Source organism: Artemia franciscana, chromosome 13, assembly GCF_032884065.1.
Source record: "Artemia franciscana chromosome 13, ASM3288406v1, whole genome shotgun sequence".
Classification (NCBI taxonomy): Eukaryota; Metazoa; Arthropoda; class Branchiopoda; order Anostraca; family Artemiidae; genus Artemia; species Artemia franciscana.
This window is the reverse complement of record NC_088875.1, coordinates 27,549,070-27,570,067: the sequence shown is the minus strand read 5'-3', so window position 1 is coordinate 27,570,067 and position 20,998 is coordinate 27,549,070. Positions and strand designations below refer to the sequence as shown.

Below are 20,998 nucleotides of genomic sequence, written 5' to 3'. Positions count from 1 at the left end.
TATTCTATTACAACTAAAATGGTGCCACATTAATTCTGGACAGAAAAGAGGACTTCGACATGGATCAGGAAATAAAACTGAAAATTTCAGACAGATTACTAACACTTTAGGTGGAGACTGAAAGAGCCGTTCTTGAAATAAATTGACCATTGATAGCGATGGCAGAATCTACTTTAGAAACAATCTCATTTAAGATGTGTATCAATAACATCTTAAATTTGATAACTCTGCTGTTAACAAGTCTTGTCCAATACGCATACATTAAATGCCAAGAGGGCGCTGGGTAATCCCTGATTCAATAAATCACAAATTTTACCAAGTGGTTCTTAAGACAAAGTTTGGAGAGAGATTATCTTCCTCTCCACCACCCCAACCCCTCTTGTGTACGAGTAAGCTTATGAGGATTATTTTTTGCTTTGAAATGTCAAAAGCTCAGTACAATGGTGTCTCTCATACGTAACTCTCAATTTCTAGACGTATCTGAAACATCAAGTATTGGCAAAGTTTAGCAGAATAGGACACAAATTCAAGTTATCAAGGAACTCGATCTATCGAAGTTCCACAGGATTCATAAAATACAGAGAAGGAAAATATGCTCACTATTCAAATCTATCTTTCAAAAAAGGGGAATAAGGGAAATAGGTAAATATTTCTTATCCCAAGACCTGATACCAATAAGATCGTTCTATTGAAGACTTAACGACTTCTAAGAAAATATTTGCAAATTTTCATTACCCTAGATAAAAGGTGCTATACATATTAAGAAAACCAATACTTAACATCTCAAAATCTCTGTTCAACAAAGCGTGTCTTAAACATAACGTAAAAATAATAGAAACAGAGGCCAATACCGAAAGAGAAAATAAAAAGGAATGAGATTAAATACTTACCGGATTCTTGAACTGTTGATTAATTTTTTTTATCACTGGAAGCATGCCCTCTAATTTTGCGCTCAAGGCATCAGCGTTTAAGCTATTACTACCCATCATAGAGCTGACCTAAAAAAAATAATAACTGAGATATAGCAGCCAAATAAAGTTCATAGTACACTATATATTATACAAGTACACAAAACACATTAAGTGTCCAAAGAGGATAGTCTACGTTTAATGATGTATCATAGCACACAATATATTATGCAAGTGTACAAAACATATTAAATGTCCTAAGAGGATAATATACGTTTAATAATGTAAATAAAGCAAAACAAAAAAGATTCTAACAAGTCGTACATTCTAATGCAACAAAAACTATTTGTAATTTTTTCAAGCTGACTCATTTTTATGCAAAATTTAATAGTACAGTATATTAAAGTTTATTTTAATGTATATTACATTAGATTAAAATATATAGTATGACCTATTAACATAACAATTAAGTAAAATATTACAGAAGCACCCTTCGTGATAAATTCATATTTCGAAACTTCCAATGACTTTCGACACTGTTTTAAATTTTACTTTTTTTCTTAGTCGTAGATTCATCAAGAAGTAAAATTAAGGATTCTGAAAAAGCATTTCTCAAGATTTGCATTCCCTGTGACAGTTTTTGGTAGATAATTTCTCTGCGGTCCTTTAGTTTTGATGCTTCAACGTAGATCAGCAATTTACGCTATCATTCGATAGTCGAATTTTAGCTTCACCCACTTACCAAATTATATTTTGATATTTGCTTTGCATTGCATTTTACAGTGAAAAATACGTAGCAAAATGTGTCAAAAACGTCTGAAAATAGAAATCTTCATAATTTTTTAAAGCATTCTTATATCATTCGCTTAGAAGACGTCAATCTAAATCATAATTTTTGTTGAATGAATAGAGCTAAAACTAACGAATCCAGAGATGTAAGTACCTTGATCTTTAAGTGCAAGTTACAGCCGTAGAGCAGTCGAAAAATCGCATATTTCACAGGGATAATACGCCATAATCAGCCACTAACCTCTGACAATTACCGTATAATCACGCCACCTACCACTAACGCACATGTTGCTTTGATACCATGCATTGAAGATCCTAGATAAGTCAGACTAAATGAGGTCGATTGACTCTTTAACAACTGCAGATTGAGAAAAATGAAATTTGAAAATTTAGATAAAATTTTATGCTTTGCTGGGTAGTATATCGATCTTAAGAGTTAAAATCAAAAGTTTTTTAGGGGGGAGAGTGAGACAGAGTTACGGTCAATGCTTCCTATGCAATTTCTCCATATATTATTTTTCTGCAGTCCTAATGTCCTAATGGTTCAGCGTAAGATGGCAATTTGGCTATCATTCGATAGCTAAGATGCCATTTTATCCATCTACCATATTGCATCTCAGGGTGGCTTTTCTTGGGGTTGCTGACAATAGCGATGTTGTTTTTTGGTTTAATAGATATCTCTCTCTCTCTCATTTTTAAATCAGCTCTGTAATTTTTTTTCCAACTGAAAGTTGTAGCAAATCATTAAAAAGGCAGTTTTTTTATTCTTTATGCTAGTTTAGACCATTCTCTAAGAAACAGTCAGGAGCTATATATCTGGCTCAAAGAATAGATAGATCTGAAACTGGTTGATCCAACGATGTAAATATCTTGTCATTTTGATGCAGCTTATAGCTGTATACTACTACTACTAATAATAATAACAACTCACTGCAGCACCAAGCCGCCTGAGGCCAACACAGCTACGCAAGCTCCTCCTTCAACCTAATCTATTTAAAGCCTCCCTCTTTACACCCTCCCAGGAAGTTCCCATTTCCTTTAAATCTTTAGTTATGACATCCTCCCAGCCCAGACAAGGACGACCTGCTTTCCGTGCTGCCCCAGACGGTTAGCCAAAAAGGACAATGCTGTATGCTTCTTTTAAAATTACACCTTTCAAAGAGAATATACACTTAAGCTAAAAAAAAACAAATAATAAAACGTGTCCTTCCAATAGGAATTAATAGTCAAAGACCTAAAAAAGTTATATAATAGTCAAAGACCTAAATGATAGAAAATTATAATATGATTACTAAGCACTTTTTATGGATTTAAAATGAAGCTAAAGAAGGACTGCTTATAAAATAAAAAGGCATACTTGATTTAGAAAAGGTGCGATCCTGGATTTGATTCCTATAATCTTGCCAAGGCCCTTTTCCATTAGCTTGGGAAAAGATAAAAGACGAAGCGTGTGTCCTGTAGGAGCAGTATCAAATACAACGACAGTAAATTGATATCCCTCAATTAGTCTGCAAGTGATAACTCAACTTGAAATTTGACAATTATAGCATTAGAAAAAAAAAACAATAAAATTATGCTTTCAATAGTACTTTTTTGGAACACTTTATAAAAGAAAAACAGCACTTTTTTTAGAGTAATACATTGATATCAGTGAAGAAATAAATAGCAGTATGAAGTAGTACTCTAGTATCCAGGACCGAGTGGAGCAACAAAACTTACCATGTCTATCTGTGAATATCCAATCCCAGAGGCATACCAACATTCTGATGGATGTCGGTGAGAAGAATATAGGCCTCCCCTTACAGAGGTACAACATCTAGTCACCTCATACCACAATTACACCTACTAGCCAGGTTTTGTTGAAAGAATTTTAACGGTCCGTCTAGTAACAGCCTTACAAAAAGAAATTTTGACACCCCTCTCCCTTCCACAGACAGCAGATCATTTGTATACAAAAAAAAAACATGAGCCCTTAGTTTCTGCAACTTTGTCTGGGATCTGACGTTCTCTTCAGGTAGAATTACTTACGACGAGAAATTTGAACCCCCCCTTCCCCATCCCTCACTGAGATTAAATCAATCCTGGACTCTATATAATCATAAACAGGAATGTTACTCTATTTTTCACTAAAATAGGTTTGAGATTCAACAACCACTTTTCCATGCTGCTGATTCAACAACAACCACCCTGATGGTTATGTTTTTGTCACCCATCACCTTTCCCTCCCAAACAGAGATCATGCAAGTCCTGAATTCCCGACAAAACAAAATGGGACATTAGCTGTTAGCTCTCATCAAAAAGATTTTGTGACCCGTTGCTTCTCTTGAGGCCATAACATTCTCAACGGTTTGACTAAAATAGAACCGACCTAGAACGTTATGACGTTGAAGGACATCTATCATAGCTACCCGATACCACAGATGAATTAAGACGAAATAGACGAATCAAGACGCTTTGAAGTATAATTGTTGGAAGTTTCAGAGACTTAGGTTTAAAAAACATGAAATTAGAACATATAACAATTTACTTCTTAAGGCAGGAAGGATGAGGTATATAGGCCAATAGTCCGACCCATGACGAATCAGAAAGCTTCCAGGTCTTGTTCAGGTCGGAGAGTGTTGAGCTAGTAGTGTCCGTCAATCGTGCAGCGGCGCGTACCCCCGTACATGACTATATATTAACGACAAAATAACCAGTCACGGTGATATATATCATGGCAGAGTCGACTGATTAATTTTGTATGCAACTACAGGAACAAATAGACAAGATCTCAGGTAGAACAAGTCATTTTTATTTGGAGATGTTATTGTCCAGGACGCATTAGATAGCCGGTACCTTAGCTTAGGCGGATTTGCTGTCGCTAAGAAAAATAGCAATGATAAAAGACTGCTATAAATTTGTGAGTGCAATAATCTAGTTACAATCAATATGGTATTTGGCCATAAGATCGCCATATAAATTAAAATGGTACTCAAATTATGGTAACAAAAAAAACGTAAATAATTAAATAAGAGCTAAGAGCTAATAAGGCACTTGTGACGAGGCAAGAAGAGCTAAGAGCCAAGAACTCATATGGTATGAGCTCTAACAAAATTCTAAAAATCAATAGATTGATTTAAAAGGAAAATCAGAGGCTTAATGCCGGTCAGGATTTAAAATAAGAGCTCTGAGTCACGATGTCCTTGTAAATATCAAAATTCATTAAGATCTGATCAAACGTTCATAAGTTAAAAATACTTCATTTTTTCTATTTTTTCCAAATTAACCGGCCCCCACTCCCCCCTCCAGATGGTCAAATCGGGAAAAAGAGTATTTCTAATTTAATCTGGTCCGGTCCCTGATACGCCTGCCAAATTTCATCGTCCTAGCTTACCTGGAAAAGCCTACAGTAGCAAAACCGGGACCGACAGAATTTGCGATTGCTATATATCACTTGGTTAATATCAAGTGCCATAAAAATTAACCATTATATTCAGGTCAAACTTTAGTACATGAAATATACTTTGTTTTTTCCTGTTATCCCCAGTGCAGAAAAATGAGGCAATAACCATAGACGCCGCCAGGGAGGGGTAGGCATGTTGCGTTGTCATTACTAGAAGACGGACAAAATTGATAAATGGCACCAGGGCAGCATTCCCCAGACTTTTTTTTTACTGTGCCCAGAGACTAAGCTTTAAAATTCTTGGCAATCCGCCTTTACACACACAAAAAAAAACAAACAAAAAAAAAACTTAACTACAAAACAAATCCTTTTTCTAAAACAAATCAAGTTATTAGTTTGCTCTCATGCACAAAAGCCTCAAAGTAATTATGTAACAAAACATAAACAATTAAAAGTTAACAAATATCTTGATTTAAAACTTCATTAAATAAAGTAATTTGTTTATCCTTTGTTTTTTCCAAAACAAATTAGTTTTTTTTTTTTTTTCAATGCTGAAAAAGCAAAAAACCAGACGATAAACATAGATAACACTTGGGAAGAGGCATACATGGCAATCGCAACACATCAACGTCAGAAGCACAAAGTACGGAGGCGACAGAGCAGCATGAAATAGTACAAATAGCCAAAATGCCCCAATTACTACTGTTTAACTAATGTAAACAAATTATGACTTCATAAAAAAAAATTTCGAACCAGAAAGATTTTTGAATAACCATGTCACGGGTCATGACCTAGACTTGGAGAAACGCTAGAGCAGGATATACAAAGGTACTGTTATTAATGCTAAATTAGAGACCCCTGTTCAGTAGTATTGAAAGTTAATCAAAGCTGAAAAACAGAAACGAAAGTTACTCTCCCGGTAGTTATGACGTTGACTGACTCTAGAATGAAAATATCAGAAGAGCATTCTACAAGAAGAACAGTTGGATTTGGAACTGAAGAGGCTTAGAATTTGGGCAGGGTAGAACGTTTATAGAAGAATAGTTTACAAAGTTGCCAAAATGTTTTACAAAGGGAGGTTAGAAAATCAGGTAGGAACATCACTGATAGGGCTTCAATCTGAGTAGAGAAGAGATGTAATTTTAATAAGAGGTTTTTGAATGATAGATCTTACGAGAATAAGAGCTAAGTACGGAAAGTAGAAGAGATGTTAAAGTTTGAGTTAGAGATATAAAGTGGAAAAAATGAATAAAATTGGGGATGACCTTAGAGATGCTTTACATAATAGTAAAAGAATATACTGGAATGTTAAGAAACTAACAAGATGATTTGTTCCAGCTGAAGATCGGAATGGCCATTCTTTAATGATAAAAAAAGTGTTTAAGAGATTAGCAGATCATTTTGAGACTGTTATAAACAATGATAATCTTGTGGCAAAGGATATAGAAAACAACTAGAAAATTTTCCATTGTTTGGAAGTAAAGTAATATTTATTTAGCCCAATTCCTTTTTAAATTCTGTCTGATACTTTGAGAATGACAATTCTCACTGAAGAACCTTGTACCCCTCCAAATATATGTCAGGGGTGGTGGTGGTGGTTTAAACATCAAAAACGAATTTAAGTTATAATTCAAAAGCTTTTAAATGAGAGATTTCTTTGAACAAAGCTTTGCCATAGAAGATTTCTAGTATTTAAGATACTAGGGAAACCTATTTTAGTCCCATTTATATTTAACTACTGTTAGAAAACCACCCACTGGAGCAGAAAGTCACTTGAATTTAACGCAGCCTCCTCATTCGCCCAATATATTTAAAACTTTACTCTTTACCCCCCCCCCCCCCCCCCCCCGTCTGTAAAGTTAAAATTCTCTTCAAATCCTCCATTATGACTTTTCCCCACAATATTCAGGAACAGCCTACCTTTCTTTTGATCCCAGATGGATTACAAAAAAAAGCACAACCTTCAGCAATCAATTACCCTTCATTTGTAAGACGGGGCCTAGCAATCTAAACGTTTCTCTCATTATAGCCGTAGAAAGAGTGATTGAACCCCATTTTTCGTACAAATTATTATTTGATACATAGTAAAACAAGCACATAAAACTATTCTTAGACAATTCCTCTAGAAAACATTTAGTACCCAGCTTGTCAAAGCACCCACACTTCAGAGCCATACTTCACCACTACCATTATCATAGCTTCCAATATTCAAATCTCAGCTGCTCAGTCATCTTTCTATCCTTCAAAACTTATCTTCAATATCAAAAATATACCCTGCTCCTTAGCTACTTTAGGTTTTACACTTTCATTGCATCCGCCATCTTTACTAACAATACTACCCAGGCAAGAAAAGCTATCCATTTGTTCGTTGTCTAAAATCTCCTCTTCACCCCCATATATTTCCAGTCTAAGCAACTTAACTTTTCTTAACCTTCCTCGAACCAAACACGCCACCTGGTCTGAAACACCAAAATGAGTGAAGGGCATGCAACGTGAATAAGTACAGGGAGTTATCTAGGAGTGAAAATTTGGTTGACTCATCCTCTCCTGTTTCTAAAGCCATGATTTTCTTCCCTTAGTCAAATAAAAATTATTATTCCAAGTAATTTGTTTTCTATATAAATCAAGTTGATGCCTCTGTAATTACCCTAGTCAGTCTTGTCATATTTCTTAGAAATAGCTTTAATTGAAGTTTCCGAAACTCGGTAAGTACTTGCCCCTTGTCGAAAATCATAATCTTCAGTAATTTATCCCTCATTTTGCAACTGCCATATTTCAATAGCTTAATTACCGCACTAACAGCAGACGACACTTAATTGTTCTTCAATCCTTTAGTATTGTCTCTAACTCGTATTAAGAAAATAAATCTTCTCTCACTTTTAAGTTGTAAAAACTTTTTTTGTTTTTTTTCTATAGCTGAATCAAAGTTTAACTCAGTCTCAAAAAGTTCTGCCATTTCTCTTTAACACCTTCCTCATCACTAATCGAAACTACCAACTTATATTTAACTTGGAGAAGTTTGGACTAAGTCCTTTCAATTCCTTAACATCCCAAAACAATGTCTTATTATCAAGCCGTCAGACAAAATTTTCTATATCCTTGCCAGCTTTATTCATATCTTCCATTTCACGTCTCCTTCATTAATACCTTCCCTATTTCTATTATATCCCTCTTATTTCTAAAAGATCTATCACTCACGAACTTCCAGTGCAAATCCCTTCTCGTTGCTACCAAGCTTCAAACATTTCGCTAGTATTCCTAGCTCCTTTTCCAACTTCCCTCCCTAAAACATTCTGTGCTACTTCCGAAACCATTTTCCGAGAAATTGTTTCAACCGTCCTTTACATTGCAAAATTCTAAATTCTCCAGTATCATATTTAACTGTTCTGGGAAAATTCCTCTCCAATTCGCATCCTAGATTCTACAATATAATTGCATCCACATCATAACTAACTGGAAGATAGATACTCCTCCTAAATATCGCTCTTAGTAATTCTGAATTTTGTATTTATAACATCATCATTTATAACAACAACAAAAAAAATCGGTACTCCAAGATCTGGACAGAGAATATCATTTAAATAAGCATGATAAAAAATAAGTTCTTAAACGAAAGTTTGGTCTTCCATCTGGGAATCAATTTCCAGTAAATTTGAGTTAAAGAAAATAAAAGTTAGTTTTGACAAAAAGTGTGCTTTCAAAACGAAAAAATTTAATTGGCAGTCACGAATGTAATTATTCTCAGATATACTTTTTCGTTGCTGTAATCTTAGTCCTATAACATTGTAATTTTCTTGTTTTTTGTCAAGGTTTTGAAAAATCAAAACATACTGTTCGAAATACATATGGTTTTCAGTAAAGCACAAATTAAACTGGCTTTTTAGAGGGTTGGAGGGAGTGGTAGGTCTGCTCTTATTTGTAAACCTTTAATAGCATTGTGTTCTTTTTTTATATTATTGTTGGCATGAGAAAAAAACACACTGTCCAAAATACAAATCGCATTTCAAACGTTTTTGGAAAACGCCTTTTCAAATTAGTTACTAAAACGGGTGACCATAATCTTAATTTTCTAGTCAAGTGAGCCCCCTATCCATATTTTAAGAACACTGCTTTGGTAAACCTAAGCACAAAACACGGCAAAAAAACGATAAAAGACAAACAAAAGAAGAAAAGGCGGAAGTGCAAATGGCAATCCTGTCCATTCAGTATATCTTATCCCCAAAAGGATTGTCTATTTACCGAAACTTTGCTGTCCCTTTATGCTCGTGAAAAATGAAATAAAAAGATTGACAATGAAATCATACCTCATTACTTCAACATATGTCATAGCCTCATCAATCCCTGGAACCGCATTAACAAGCTCCTGCATCATACCTCGGTTAGCTCTCCAAAAATCGGCTTCATTTCCTTCAGCACTTTCAAAATATTCATCTGGAAGCTCAGTAAACCCTGAATTTGGGTCTATTTCCTAGGAAGAAACATTTCAGGTATACAATATTAACGTCCGAGCTATAGAGTAGAAGTCAAAGCTAAAAAACTATAGGGGCAGTAAATAAATGTATAAACCTCTCCGGGTTGGAGATGGAGTCGTAGAATCCTTTTGAACGGACTGATATTCGACAAACCACATTTTCAATCCAATTATACCGATTTTCTAAAGGGATGATATTCATTTGAGAAGTTTCAGATATGACTAAAATCTCATTCTTACCTTCCCCTGTGTAAAGGCATTACAAGGAATAATTTTTATTTATTATTCCATCTGACTGATCGAATAATTGCAAGCAATTGGGCCTTTTTAACATAAGTTGTAATAAATAAGACAAAAAAAAAATCCTAAGCGAATTGTAGTTGTGGTTCTTACAATTAATTTATGAATTAATAAGAGATAAAAGGAGTAAACCCTTAAAAAGATTAGCTCTTTGAAGATTTTTTCCCATAAAGGGGTAAAAACAAGAAGTCCCATTCAAACGCACATAGAGAAATTCATTTCTTTCAAGAATTCTCAGGGTTTTTCTGATGTCACCTTTTTTACCCCAAACAATCTTAGGGTCAGTTGGCCTCATTCTCCACCAAACCAAAGCAGTTGATAGATAACTTCTGCACATGAGAAGTATTAAAATTAAGGATAGAAGCTGAAGGGAAGACGAAAAAATATAATAGTAAAAGCAGTAGGTGTCTCCACTCAACTCAAAAACCAATCAGAGGGCAAACAAATCCAAACAATGTCGGACCTTAGATATTTAAGGCACCAGCGATAAGTAACCAGGAATGACACAGAGGCATTGAAAATAATAAAAATAGTAAGAGACACCAGCCTCATAAAAATGGTCCAAGGATAATTTTAGGCATGCAGCTTTGGATGAGAAGCCAAATAGGAGATCCATTGTGAAGAAATAATTTCTGTTTTCTTTTGTGTCCCTTCTCAATGAATTGAAAAATGGCTGACATTGCAAATATTCAATGATTACGAAATAGTTTAAAGTTGATCAGCCAGTGAAGTTTCAATTTAAAGGTAAATCCTGGGTCTCATAGTCAATTCCATTCAGCATTTTTCCATTTCGACAGCCTAAAAAGCATTAGGCTAATTTTTGTCAAATACCTTGAAAAAAAGATCTTTTAGATCCACCAAAAATCTTTTAGAAATGAAAAAGCATCTTGATGGTTAATTTAAAATAGATGAATATATTCTTAGAAGAACTGGATGTGACAATCTAAAAGTACGTACTATTACAATACACTGTGCAGCATAATAATGATGAATTTCTCGAGACTGACCCCTTTCTGCAATAATAAACAGAAAATTGCATTAATTTAGGCTTATTTTTTCAATCTATTTAGTATAAAAGCCAAAAGTGTTACTTTTACCAGTTTTTCAGATACCCACGTTGGCAGTCTCAACAGGTTACTTCATTTCGAGAATGGTGTGCACCAGGTGAGACAAAGCTAAGTGATGGATCATCCCGCAGGATGGCAAACTTGCCAGTGTGGTTACATGTGCTGTGGTGTAGCAGACCTTGGCATGGCTTATCAGTATGTAGTAACTGGTGAGGCGTATCAAGTAAATTAGTATGGCATGCCAAAAGGTGGTATCACTGCAGCAAATGAATCCAAAAATAATACCATGTCTAAGGAAGACTCGATTCCTGGCTACGTTAATTTCAAGACCGTTTGCAAGGCATTGTTTAGTTAAATTATCATCTCTGAAGTGTGGCTACTTCGTACTATGGCTAAAACAGTTTTGCTATGGTGCTAGTAAATGACACAACTGAATTTTGGACAATTGAAGAAGCAACTCAACGTTGAATTTGAGTTCCACTTCTCCGCCATTCTTTAATTACTTATGTACAAGTTAATCCAAGAAAATTAATATATGCAAAGAGTAGGAGGCTCACATAGAAAAACTGGACATATTAGACCATGGGTTATACTACTGCACCAAAAGTATCAATACTTTCAGATTATTGATGCACCAAAATGATACCACTGAGTAGCAATATTTTTTGGTATCGTGTCAAGGAGTCGCTAAATAATAAATTGAGTTTGAAAAAATGATGCTTGCTAACAAGAAAATCATCCAAGTGGATACCTTCATTTGTCAGGGTAGTAATATTAGCAAAGATGGTGGATGCAGTCATGATGTAAAAAAAAGAGAATAACAAAATTGAAAAAAAGTTTGGAACAACAAGAAGAAAAGTTTGAGAACTAATATTATCCATTTGAAAGCCATCTTAATGATAATGATTAAGTCTGGTTCTGAGTTGTGTGTTCTTCAAAAGGCTTAGAAAGATATGTTACATGTTTTCCAAAGAGACTGGCTATGGATAATTTTAATCACTCGTTTGACAGAGGGTATATCAAACAATAAACTATACAAAATTTATAGCTTGATTCTATTTTCTAGGGTAATATTGAAAGAAAGGTTTACGATGGATAGTCCATGATTTATGGACAAAGGATAACAGATTGCTGAAAATTGCACTTTTTGGCCATCTGCCAGGGGCAAACAAAATTACAGTCGTCCCCAAATGGGGCGGCAAATGGCGAAGCCGGATCTAGAGCAAAATCATTAGGAAGGAGAGGAATTGTCACAAGGGCAGCTATACTTAACCAAATTTACAAGTTTATTTTAAAAATAGAGCAAAAAAAGAAGAAAAAATGGAATGAGGGCGCCCAGAAAAATCTTGGGGAGAAGGTCACCCCAGACCTTCTGGCAAAAGGTAACAGGAAGAAGTTTCATAGGAAATTAGAACTTTATTGGAGAGGGTAAAGATTGACATTTTAAATGGTGCTAGGCAAACTCCCCAATGGAGAATTCCCACCAGATGCAAAATTGAGCAGTCAAATAAAGAGCAGGACAAATAAGAATAATGAAGAAAAGAAGGAGTTTCGAAATACTCTACGGGTATTCCAAAATATGGGCAGAATGTATGATGTAGAATATTCTATTGTGTGTGTTTTTCCTTTTTTTGTGCGTTCTTGGGGGCGACATATCATAGCAGGTTAAAGACAAAGGTTAAAGAAAATAGTTCGAAAGTATAGAATTAGTGGGAACTGTTTACCCTATGATGGAAGCGTACAGAGATAACAGGCTGGGAATAAGAAGTATAAGCATTTGCTTCCCATGGACTTAGTCTGCTGTTGTTCAAAGGCATTACTAGCCATAATGTTTGGGGAGGGGGTGTAATTGTTTAACCGACTGACTAGTCATTTTTACCGACTGATTTGTCTAATATTGCTATGAAAATTACATAATTTTTTTGTTTTTCAAAGACTGAGACTGATCTTTTCTATTGATTTTTCCTAATATATATTCATTTGCCCATTTCCTTAAATGACAAAATTACAGCTAGTAAAGAGTTACTGCTAGATCTCCAGAAAATTACTTTCCCAAATTGCAATCACCTGACATGAGTTATGTTTGTTGCTTTTACCTCAAATAGCAATTTTTAGTGGATTAATTAGTTGTTCACCACTAAATTGGTGTTAAAATGGAACTGCTTTAATTGTTCAAATTCTTAAAACTTAACTGTTCAAATTTTGGAACCAGTGTATTTCAACAGTAATCGTGTTTTCCACTTACCATTGCAGAAAGGTTAGTGAAGCCTTTGACTTTAATTGGGACTTTGCTGAACTTCTGGCCAAATGCATCAGAGATATTGTGAGCAGGATCTGTTGAAATAATCAAAACCGACTCTCTAACTTTAGCAAGCTGAATAGCTAGGCTACAACTGTTAAAAAACAGAAAATCTAAGATTAGCAAAGTAGGAAGGATAATAAAAAAAAATTACCAACAAGTCTCATAACAAATCAAAATATTTTAATACTAGGCAAATTAATTTTAAGTAAGTTATTCTAAATTGGTCACATCTAGTCCAAAACAGTGACCATTCCCAAATAGTGAATGGTTATCCTACTTTACTAAAGGATTTATTTTGTTAGTGGAGACTATTTTTAAGGCACTATCAATACAGATAGAGACCTTGAAAGGCAAAAGATTAAGATGGAAAATTTAGAATAACTTTGATCAAGGTATAGCCAACATATATTCTGTAATTTCAGTTTGTAGATTATATCCTGTATGTTTTATTTGTTTAATACGGCTGGATGTTTATTTTTCTATAGTCCACATTCACTTACCAACTCAGTGCACCCACTAATTTTCAACCCAGCTCAACTGAACCAGGCTACAAAAATCTTTAAAAACACAATATCCAAAGCCGACTTTGTTTCCTTGAAACATTGCCTTTAAAACAAGGAGACAGGGCTCCAATAAAAACCAACATGACCCCCAAAATTTGCTTATAATTCTTTGGCCATAAGTCTATCTGATCAAAAACCAAGTGTTTGCATTCCTTGCATAAGTACGTGGCTCTTGCCAAATTGCTGATTTTCAAAATATTATTCATCAGTTGTATTTTTCAAGTGCCTCTTAACAATGTTTAAATTGAGTTGACTAATGGAAAATTTTGCTGAAGATAAGGTCTTTCTCAGTATTTTTTTTCTATAATGCCACTCTTCTGTAGGGCTGTTCCCAAGGAAATCAGAGTTACCATTACCAATTCCATAGTCATATTATGGAAAAACTGCTTAATTCATTTGTAAAGCTATGCCTTAAAATCAGAACAAAAAACTAAATTCCTTAAGTAATTATCTTCCTGATCAGGACAATACAGCCTCATAAGCAATTTCCAAACCACTCTTACTATGCAGTTTCTAAAGTATGATTCAAAATAACAATAGTATCAAAAATCGGACTGTGTCCTTCAAATTAACCTTCTTTCCCCTGTAATTCATTTCTATTTTGTAGATACCAGTATTTTAGAAGAAGTGACATAACAAATATAATTCAGTTCAAATACTGAAATTTTTGAAGACAATGGGTCTTTGTGGCCACAGTCTGATCAGTCAGCCAATAATAATACAGCAATTTTGCTCACATTTATTTGTCCAAAATCCGTATACAATGCATGATTAATTGTGACACCCTAGAGATCGACGAATTTCCTGCAGTAATCAAATTTAGAATAGTTGGGGCTATAAGCTAAATGTTTGAATAAAAACTACAGCAATATATATATACTTCTAACAAGAATAAATAAAAACAAAATTAGACACCTAAAGATTTTGCTAATTTCACAAATCAATAGAGGAAGACAGATAACCATGTAAACCTCCACAAGGGAGTAAAAATTCTGCATTCCTAAAACAATCACTATGTGTATGCAGGTTGTCAAAAGGATGTATAAGCAATGGCCCAGGATCTGTTTATGGAAAATAAGTTGAATCTTTCAGCATGTGTTGAGGGGAATATTGAAAAGAAAAAAAGGTTTTATGTGGATACTACTACCAATGCTACTATTATTAGTGCTACTAATGAAGCTAAGGGTGTTAAGATGTAGCTTTCAGGGAATGTCTAGGGGGATGTTAAACTAAATCAAGACACACCATGAGGATACAGATTTCCAAAGGGAGTACCAGCAATATCTCAGGAACAGCTTAGATCATTAAGTTGAAGCTTTCAGGCTATAATGAGGTGGATTTTAAACTAACTTCAAAAGGTAATTTGCAGATAATATTACTACAATTACTGCAACAAATGAGGTTAATGGTAATAAGATGCACTTTCAGGGAACGTGTAGGGGTAGTTTCAAACTAATCAAAACAAACTATGTGCAAAAAGATTTTCAAGGAGTAGATCAGAGTATCAAGTTGAAGCTTTTAGGGCATGTCAAGTAGGATACTGAACTATTCAAAAGGCACTATATGCATATTGCCACTATTGCTACCATTATAAATGATATGACTACTACTTCTACTGAGGGTAAGGGTGTTAAGGTTAAACTTTCAGGTAATATTTAGGGGATTTTGAAATAAATCACGACACACTATCTGCATTTAGGTTGCCCAATAAGTGTATGAGCAATCCCTCATGAAGTGTTTGGAATATTAAGCTGAAACTTTCAGGGCATGTTGGGAGGGATTTTGAAGGAACCAGGAGGCACTCTGTGCATACTGTTACTACTACTACTACTGCTACAATTACTACTACAGATGCTAAAGACAGGAAGATGAGGCTTTTAATGACATGTTTAGGGGGATGTTTAACTAAATTAAAGCAAACTCTATACATTCACATTGTCAAAAGGGCATATCAATAATATCCCACATATGGTCTACAATATTAGGTTAAAACTTTCAGGGCATGTTAAGGGGGATAATTAACTAGGCAAATTGCAAAATTTACATACTACTTCTACAACTGGTAGGCTGCAACTACAGCTACTAGGTCTACTATTACAACAGTTACTACCACTACTGCTACGAAAACTACCACTACAAAAACTACAGCATGAGGAGGGGGTAAAGAACTGCATACAACTAATAATACTACTGCTACCACTAATACTATTCATATTGCTCATAGCATTATTTCTGCTACCGTTCAAACTACTATTACTAATGCTATGGGCAGTAGTCAAACTTTCTAAGAACAGCGAATTTCACTGAAAGTTTATATTGGTTTAAAACTAAATCAAAAGGCACCATATACATACTGGTTCTCAATAACATGTCTCAGCAATATCTCAAGATCAACTTAGGGCATTAGACAAATCAATGTGTTAAGGTCTCACATCTTTTTTTCTTTTCTTTTTACAAAAAACCTGAGGACATTGCTGCTTAGGCTTTTTCTTTTCTAAACATAATTCTTCATTCTACTTTGATCAGTGGTCTAAGGACCTTGATGAGATTGCCATCAAAATTCTCTCTTTGATAATCTATTTGGCAGAAATGTTTGATTTTAGCAAAGACCAGTGAGCTATTAGATTGTTGCACTATGATGAAGCACAAACAATAATCTGAGCAGAAAACAGTAAGATCTTACCACTAAATATAAAAAGAGCTATTGTATATACATTATTTGGGTTATACATGTCTCTATTAGGGGGAGGGGGAGGGTGAGATTGTTAAAGAGCAGTAAAGCAACCATTAGTGGCGATATAAGAAAAGATATTTTAAAACATACTAAGTTAATTTAAAAATTTCTATTGTTTTTTATATGTGCTCATTGACAAGATCAGTACCAAAATCAATCCAACATTTGTCAAATTTTTGGTGTAACTTAAGTCCAGAGACAAATTTGAAGAGTATATTGAAAAGGTCTGAAATCTATTTGTAAAACTTATTTGTTTAATTCCTAAAACTGCATTAGGGAGCCTAAATATTTAGTAATTGGTAACTATATAGTGGGCCATATAAAGCCCAAAATAAAAGAAGCAACATTAAATTTATTATTTTATGCTCTTTCTAAATATTATGGTAACTTTTCTGATAATGCATTATATCATTTTCTTTTGATTAAACCTACTGATATGTCATTAGTTATTTGTTTAAGTGGGTTTCTGCTGTTTGAACTTAACAAAACTTAATTTTTTTATGATCAATTGTAGTATTGAACATATAGCATAATAATAAAAACATCATGCATATTATAAAATAAATATCTCAATTGTCTTGTTTTCTTTTAGTTTTTATCATATATATATATATATATATATATATATATATATATATATATATATATTGGCTATATACATTCCTAGAGATGTACCTAGGACAATTAAGGGTAGGATACATGGTCATAAAATCAACCATGATATTGGAAATACCATGGAATCTATTAGTACCACTATTATTTGCTTAACATCAATGTGTAATTTTGTTAAAATCCTAGGGAGGGGGTGGGGGAAAGTTGGAGCCAATTTTTCCAAATCAAGTGAAAATGGCAGTGGGAAACTGAAAATTAGACATATAGTACCATAAAGGTACATAAAGGAGAAAAAGAGCAAAAAACTAAAGTTTAAAATAATATAAACATTTAGCTAAAAGACAGTTGTTCTGATGCTCCACTTGACAGAAAAACTGTTTAGTTCCTCCTGAGTTTTGATCTTATACTATGCTATAACTATATATTGAACACTAATTCTACACCCTTTATTGGGAGAAACACAGCTGCAATAACTCACAAGCCACAAGGCAAATATACAAGAAAAAACTTACCCATTTCTGTGAATGCTTGAATTATGCAGGCTTATTTTAATTTTGACAAGATTTTTGAAGGGGGCAAACTGGGGTTGACTAAATTCATAGAACTATGTTGTCAAATTTGATGATGATGATGTTGTTTTATACAATTCTATTGTTTATTTAGGAATGGCTGTTGGGTCCAATATTGTTTTTACAGGTTCTCTACAGATAAATCCTTTTGGAGAAAAGGTGAGAAAAGCTTATGGCATTCTGTCACAAAAAAAATACCAGCAGATTCAAGTCTGGCTATACAATGCCTTGGTTATACCTCATTTTCTAGCTATGTCTCCATTTTGGAATATCTTTTCCATGAGTGACAAAATACAGCTGCACTCAGATTATTATAAATATGCAAAATTTCAGCTCAATTTAAGACCATGAACAAGAAATGCATTTGTGTCATGTCAGTTTTGTGTTAATTTGTCATTCAGTTTCTTTGTGTATTTCTATAGTACCTAGGTTTTTGTTCCTTTTTTTATTTACTATGTTTAAGGTCTTGTACTGTTTTTTGAATGGACAATAAATAAATTTATCAGGGCAAGCCACTTTTTGTTATCTTGGAAAGGGGTTAGGTTAGGAAAATGAAACCTTCAGTAATGAATCCAGGGCCAAAAAAACCCTCTGGGAAGGTATTGCCAAGCTAGTATGTTAACCCTTCTGATTTCCAAGTCTTGGAAGTTTGCCTACTTGACTGGTCTTTACCTATTGGAATTTTGACAAAACAGTAGTTCAGCTTAATTTTCAGTTTCTATTCCTCTAGTTTTAGTTTGAAAATGTAATTCCTGTTATTTGAGCAGAATTTAAGCCATATCAATGTATCTTTTTTTTTCTAAATTTAAGAAATGTATTGGCAGATCTTTGAAACCTCATAAGTTTGGGTTTGAGTAAATTGCTAAATCTGAAAATACTTTTCTTGTACTTCCTTCAAGCAAAAGATCTATTTTGCAAAGTTTCACTTTTATAACAAAGATTTTTAAAGGTCAGTGCCCTCTAGAGGTAGAGGGGTGATGTTTATATTAACAGACTATTCAGTTAGCCTAGCTAAGAAATAAACTTACCAACATAGTCAAAATTGCATCCTAAATCCAAATTTAACATATATTTGTGTTGAAAATGAACTTTACCCCACCCCTATATATACCAATTCAGGGTAGATTTATGTTTGCACATTTGGGAGGTGGGGGTAAAGTTCATTTCTGAGGCAAATGAATGTCAAGTTTGGATTCAGAAAGCAATTTTGACTATATAAGTAAGTTCGAACTTTACCCTTCCCCCTTAATGTGTATATGCTGTGAAGGTAAATTTATAGCAAACAGTATAACTGGCTTTCATATAAAGTGAATATACCACTCAATGCTTTTTTATGCTCTTTACAAATATGCTTCTACTGGAAATTCAGATTTAAGCACTTTTTGGGCTTGTCCAAATGACAAATTTTCAATTAGAGTATGACTTATTGCTCATTTTCTGTAAAATAATACTAGGTTTTCTTAGTGCCAACTTTTCCATAGTATTATTTTGTAGAAAATAAGCAATAAGTCATACTCTAATTGAAAATTCCTTATTTTGAAGAGCTCAAAAAGTGCTTAAATCTGAATTTGCAATTGAAGCAAAATTCTAGTTTAGTGACTTTTGCTATCTCAGAAAGGGGTTAGGTCAGGAAAATGAAACTTTCAGGGATGGGTCTAAATGCTAAAATATGTCCTGGGAAGGTATTTTAAAGTACCTACCTCTATTGCCTCTCTCTCTAGAGGGTCCTGATCTTTGATGAGCTTTAAAATATGCATGTTATAAAAGTAAAATCTAGAAAAATAGATCTTCTGTTTGAATGAAGTATAACAAAATTGTTTTCAGCTTCACAACTTTGCTAAATCACAATTTATAAGGTTTTAAAGATATGCAAATACATTTCCTAAATTTTGAAAAAATCATTGGCATGGCTCAGAATTTTACTTGAATAACAGGAATTGCATTTTTAGAACTAAAGGCAGAGAAAAAACCAATGGCAAATGAAAATTAAGGTGAAATGTTGTTTTGTCAGAATTTCATTAGGTATAGACCTGTCATGTAGCAAATTTCAGGGCCCTCTAGAGGGAGAAGGGGTGGAGGTGAGTATTTTAAAATACCTTCCCAGGTTACACTTTAGCCTGTAGACCCATCCCTGAAAGTTTCATTTTCCTAACCTAACCCCTTTCCAAGATAGCCATAAGTCACTAAACTAGAATTTTCCCAGTTTGTTTCTAATGTAAATGCATGTTAAGTTTGGATTAAGGATGCAATTCAAACTATAAAGTTTATTTCTTAGCTAACTGAATAGTCTGTTAATATAAACCTTATCAGGTAGAAGTAATAGATGTAGTTAGGCTACTTCAAAATATTTTCCTAGAAGATACTTTAGTCTATAGATCCATCCCTAAAAAATTCATTTTTCTAACTTAACCTCCATAAGATTGAAAAAGGTAGTGTTTCTAAAGTTTTACCATATATTGCTCAAAATGTAGGCTAGTTGAGGGGTTTCTGGCTATCTTGGAAAGTGGCTGGGTTAGATGAATGAGCCAATAAAGAATTTTACCTTGGGTTTCAGATTACATGCATAGAACTTCAAATGGCATAGTAAGGTCTAATCCCTTCTCTGTTCTGGGTTTTTCGGTTTCAAGTTAAGTGGGCAATGTTAGCCCATGATTAATGTCTTACCTACAAGTTGTTTTTCCCACACCACCTTTTCCTCCAACAAAAATCCACTTTAATGACTCCTGGTCAATAATGTTTTTTAAAGACGGTTCCAAATCTTCACTGCTTAAACTTGCCATATCTCTGAAGAGCAAACCAAATTTTTGAAACAATTCGTGATGACTAATGTTGTTGATGATGATGATGAATGTTTACGCAGTGCTTTCCTGTGCATCTACAAATGACATATTCACTCCGCTTCCATTCGTTACCAAACTAGTTGAATTCGGTAGTTCTATCGCGGTAGTTCCGCCCATTTTGAAATTGGGTAGTTTTACATGTTCATTATAGTCCATTAGACTCGCATTGTAATTTATTACACATTCACAATTTTTGTTGTTGTAGGTAGATAAAAAACAACCGAATTCGGTTGTTCTGCTGGTCCTGGTTTGTCGCCAAATTTGTCAGAGTTTTTGTTTTTTTTACCCGTATCTGATCCATTACTTCTCCACTGATTTAACTGATCCAACTTGTAGAATTTGAACATTTTGTCCATCCGGGTATTGAGTTGCAACGGTTTCGTACTTCCCCTTACAAGATTCAAATTGTCAGGTGGTTCATATTCAACGCTTAACTGTGAAGTTTGGTTATTAGTTAGAAA

The 20,998-nt window shown here is 34.1% G+C and overlaps 1 protein-coding gene across 1 annotated transcript in view; it reads right to left on the bottom strand.

Moving 5' to 3' along the window:
• The window catches only part of LOC136034753 (ATPase ASNA1 homolog), a 33,460-nt gene extending 12,901 nt beyond the window's left edge, over positions 1 to 20,559 (bottom strand). Inside the window, exons 1-5 of the mRNA XM_065716133.1 lie at positions 20,362 to 20,559; positions 13,163 to 13,310; positions 9,384 to 9,547; positions 3,055 to 3,205; positions 891 to 998 (exon numbers count right to left, since the gene is read on the bottom strand). Of these exons, the coding sequence (XP_065572205.1) occupies positions 891 to 998; positions 3,055 to 3,205; positions 9,384 to 9,547; positions 13,163 to 13,310; positions 20,362 to 20,477 (687 nt within the window). The 5' untranslated portion in view covers positions 20,478 to 20,559. The remainder of the gene's footprint in view (positions 1 to 890; positions 999 to 3,054; positions 3,206 to 9,383; positions 9,548 to 13,162; positions 13,311 to 20,361) is intronic.
• Between the last annotated feature and the right edge of the window lie 439 nt (positions 20,560 to 20,998).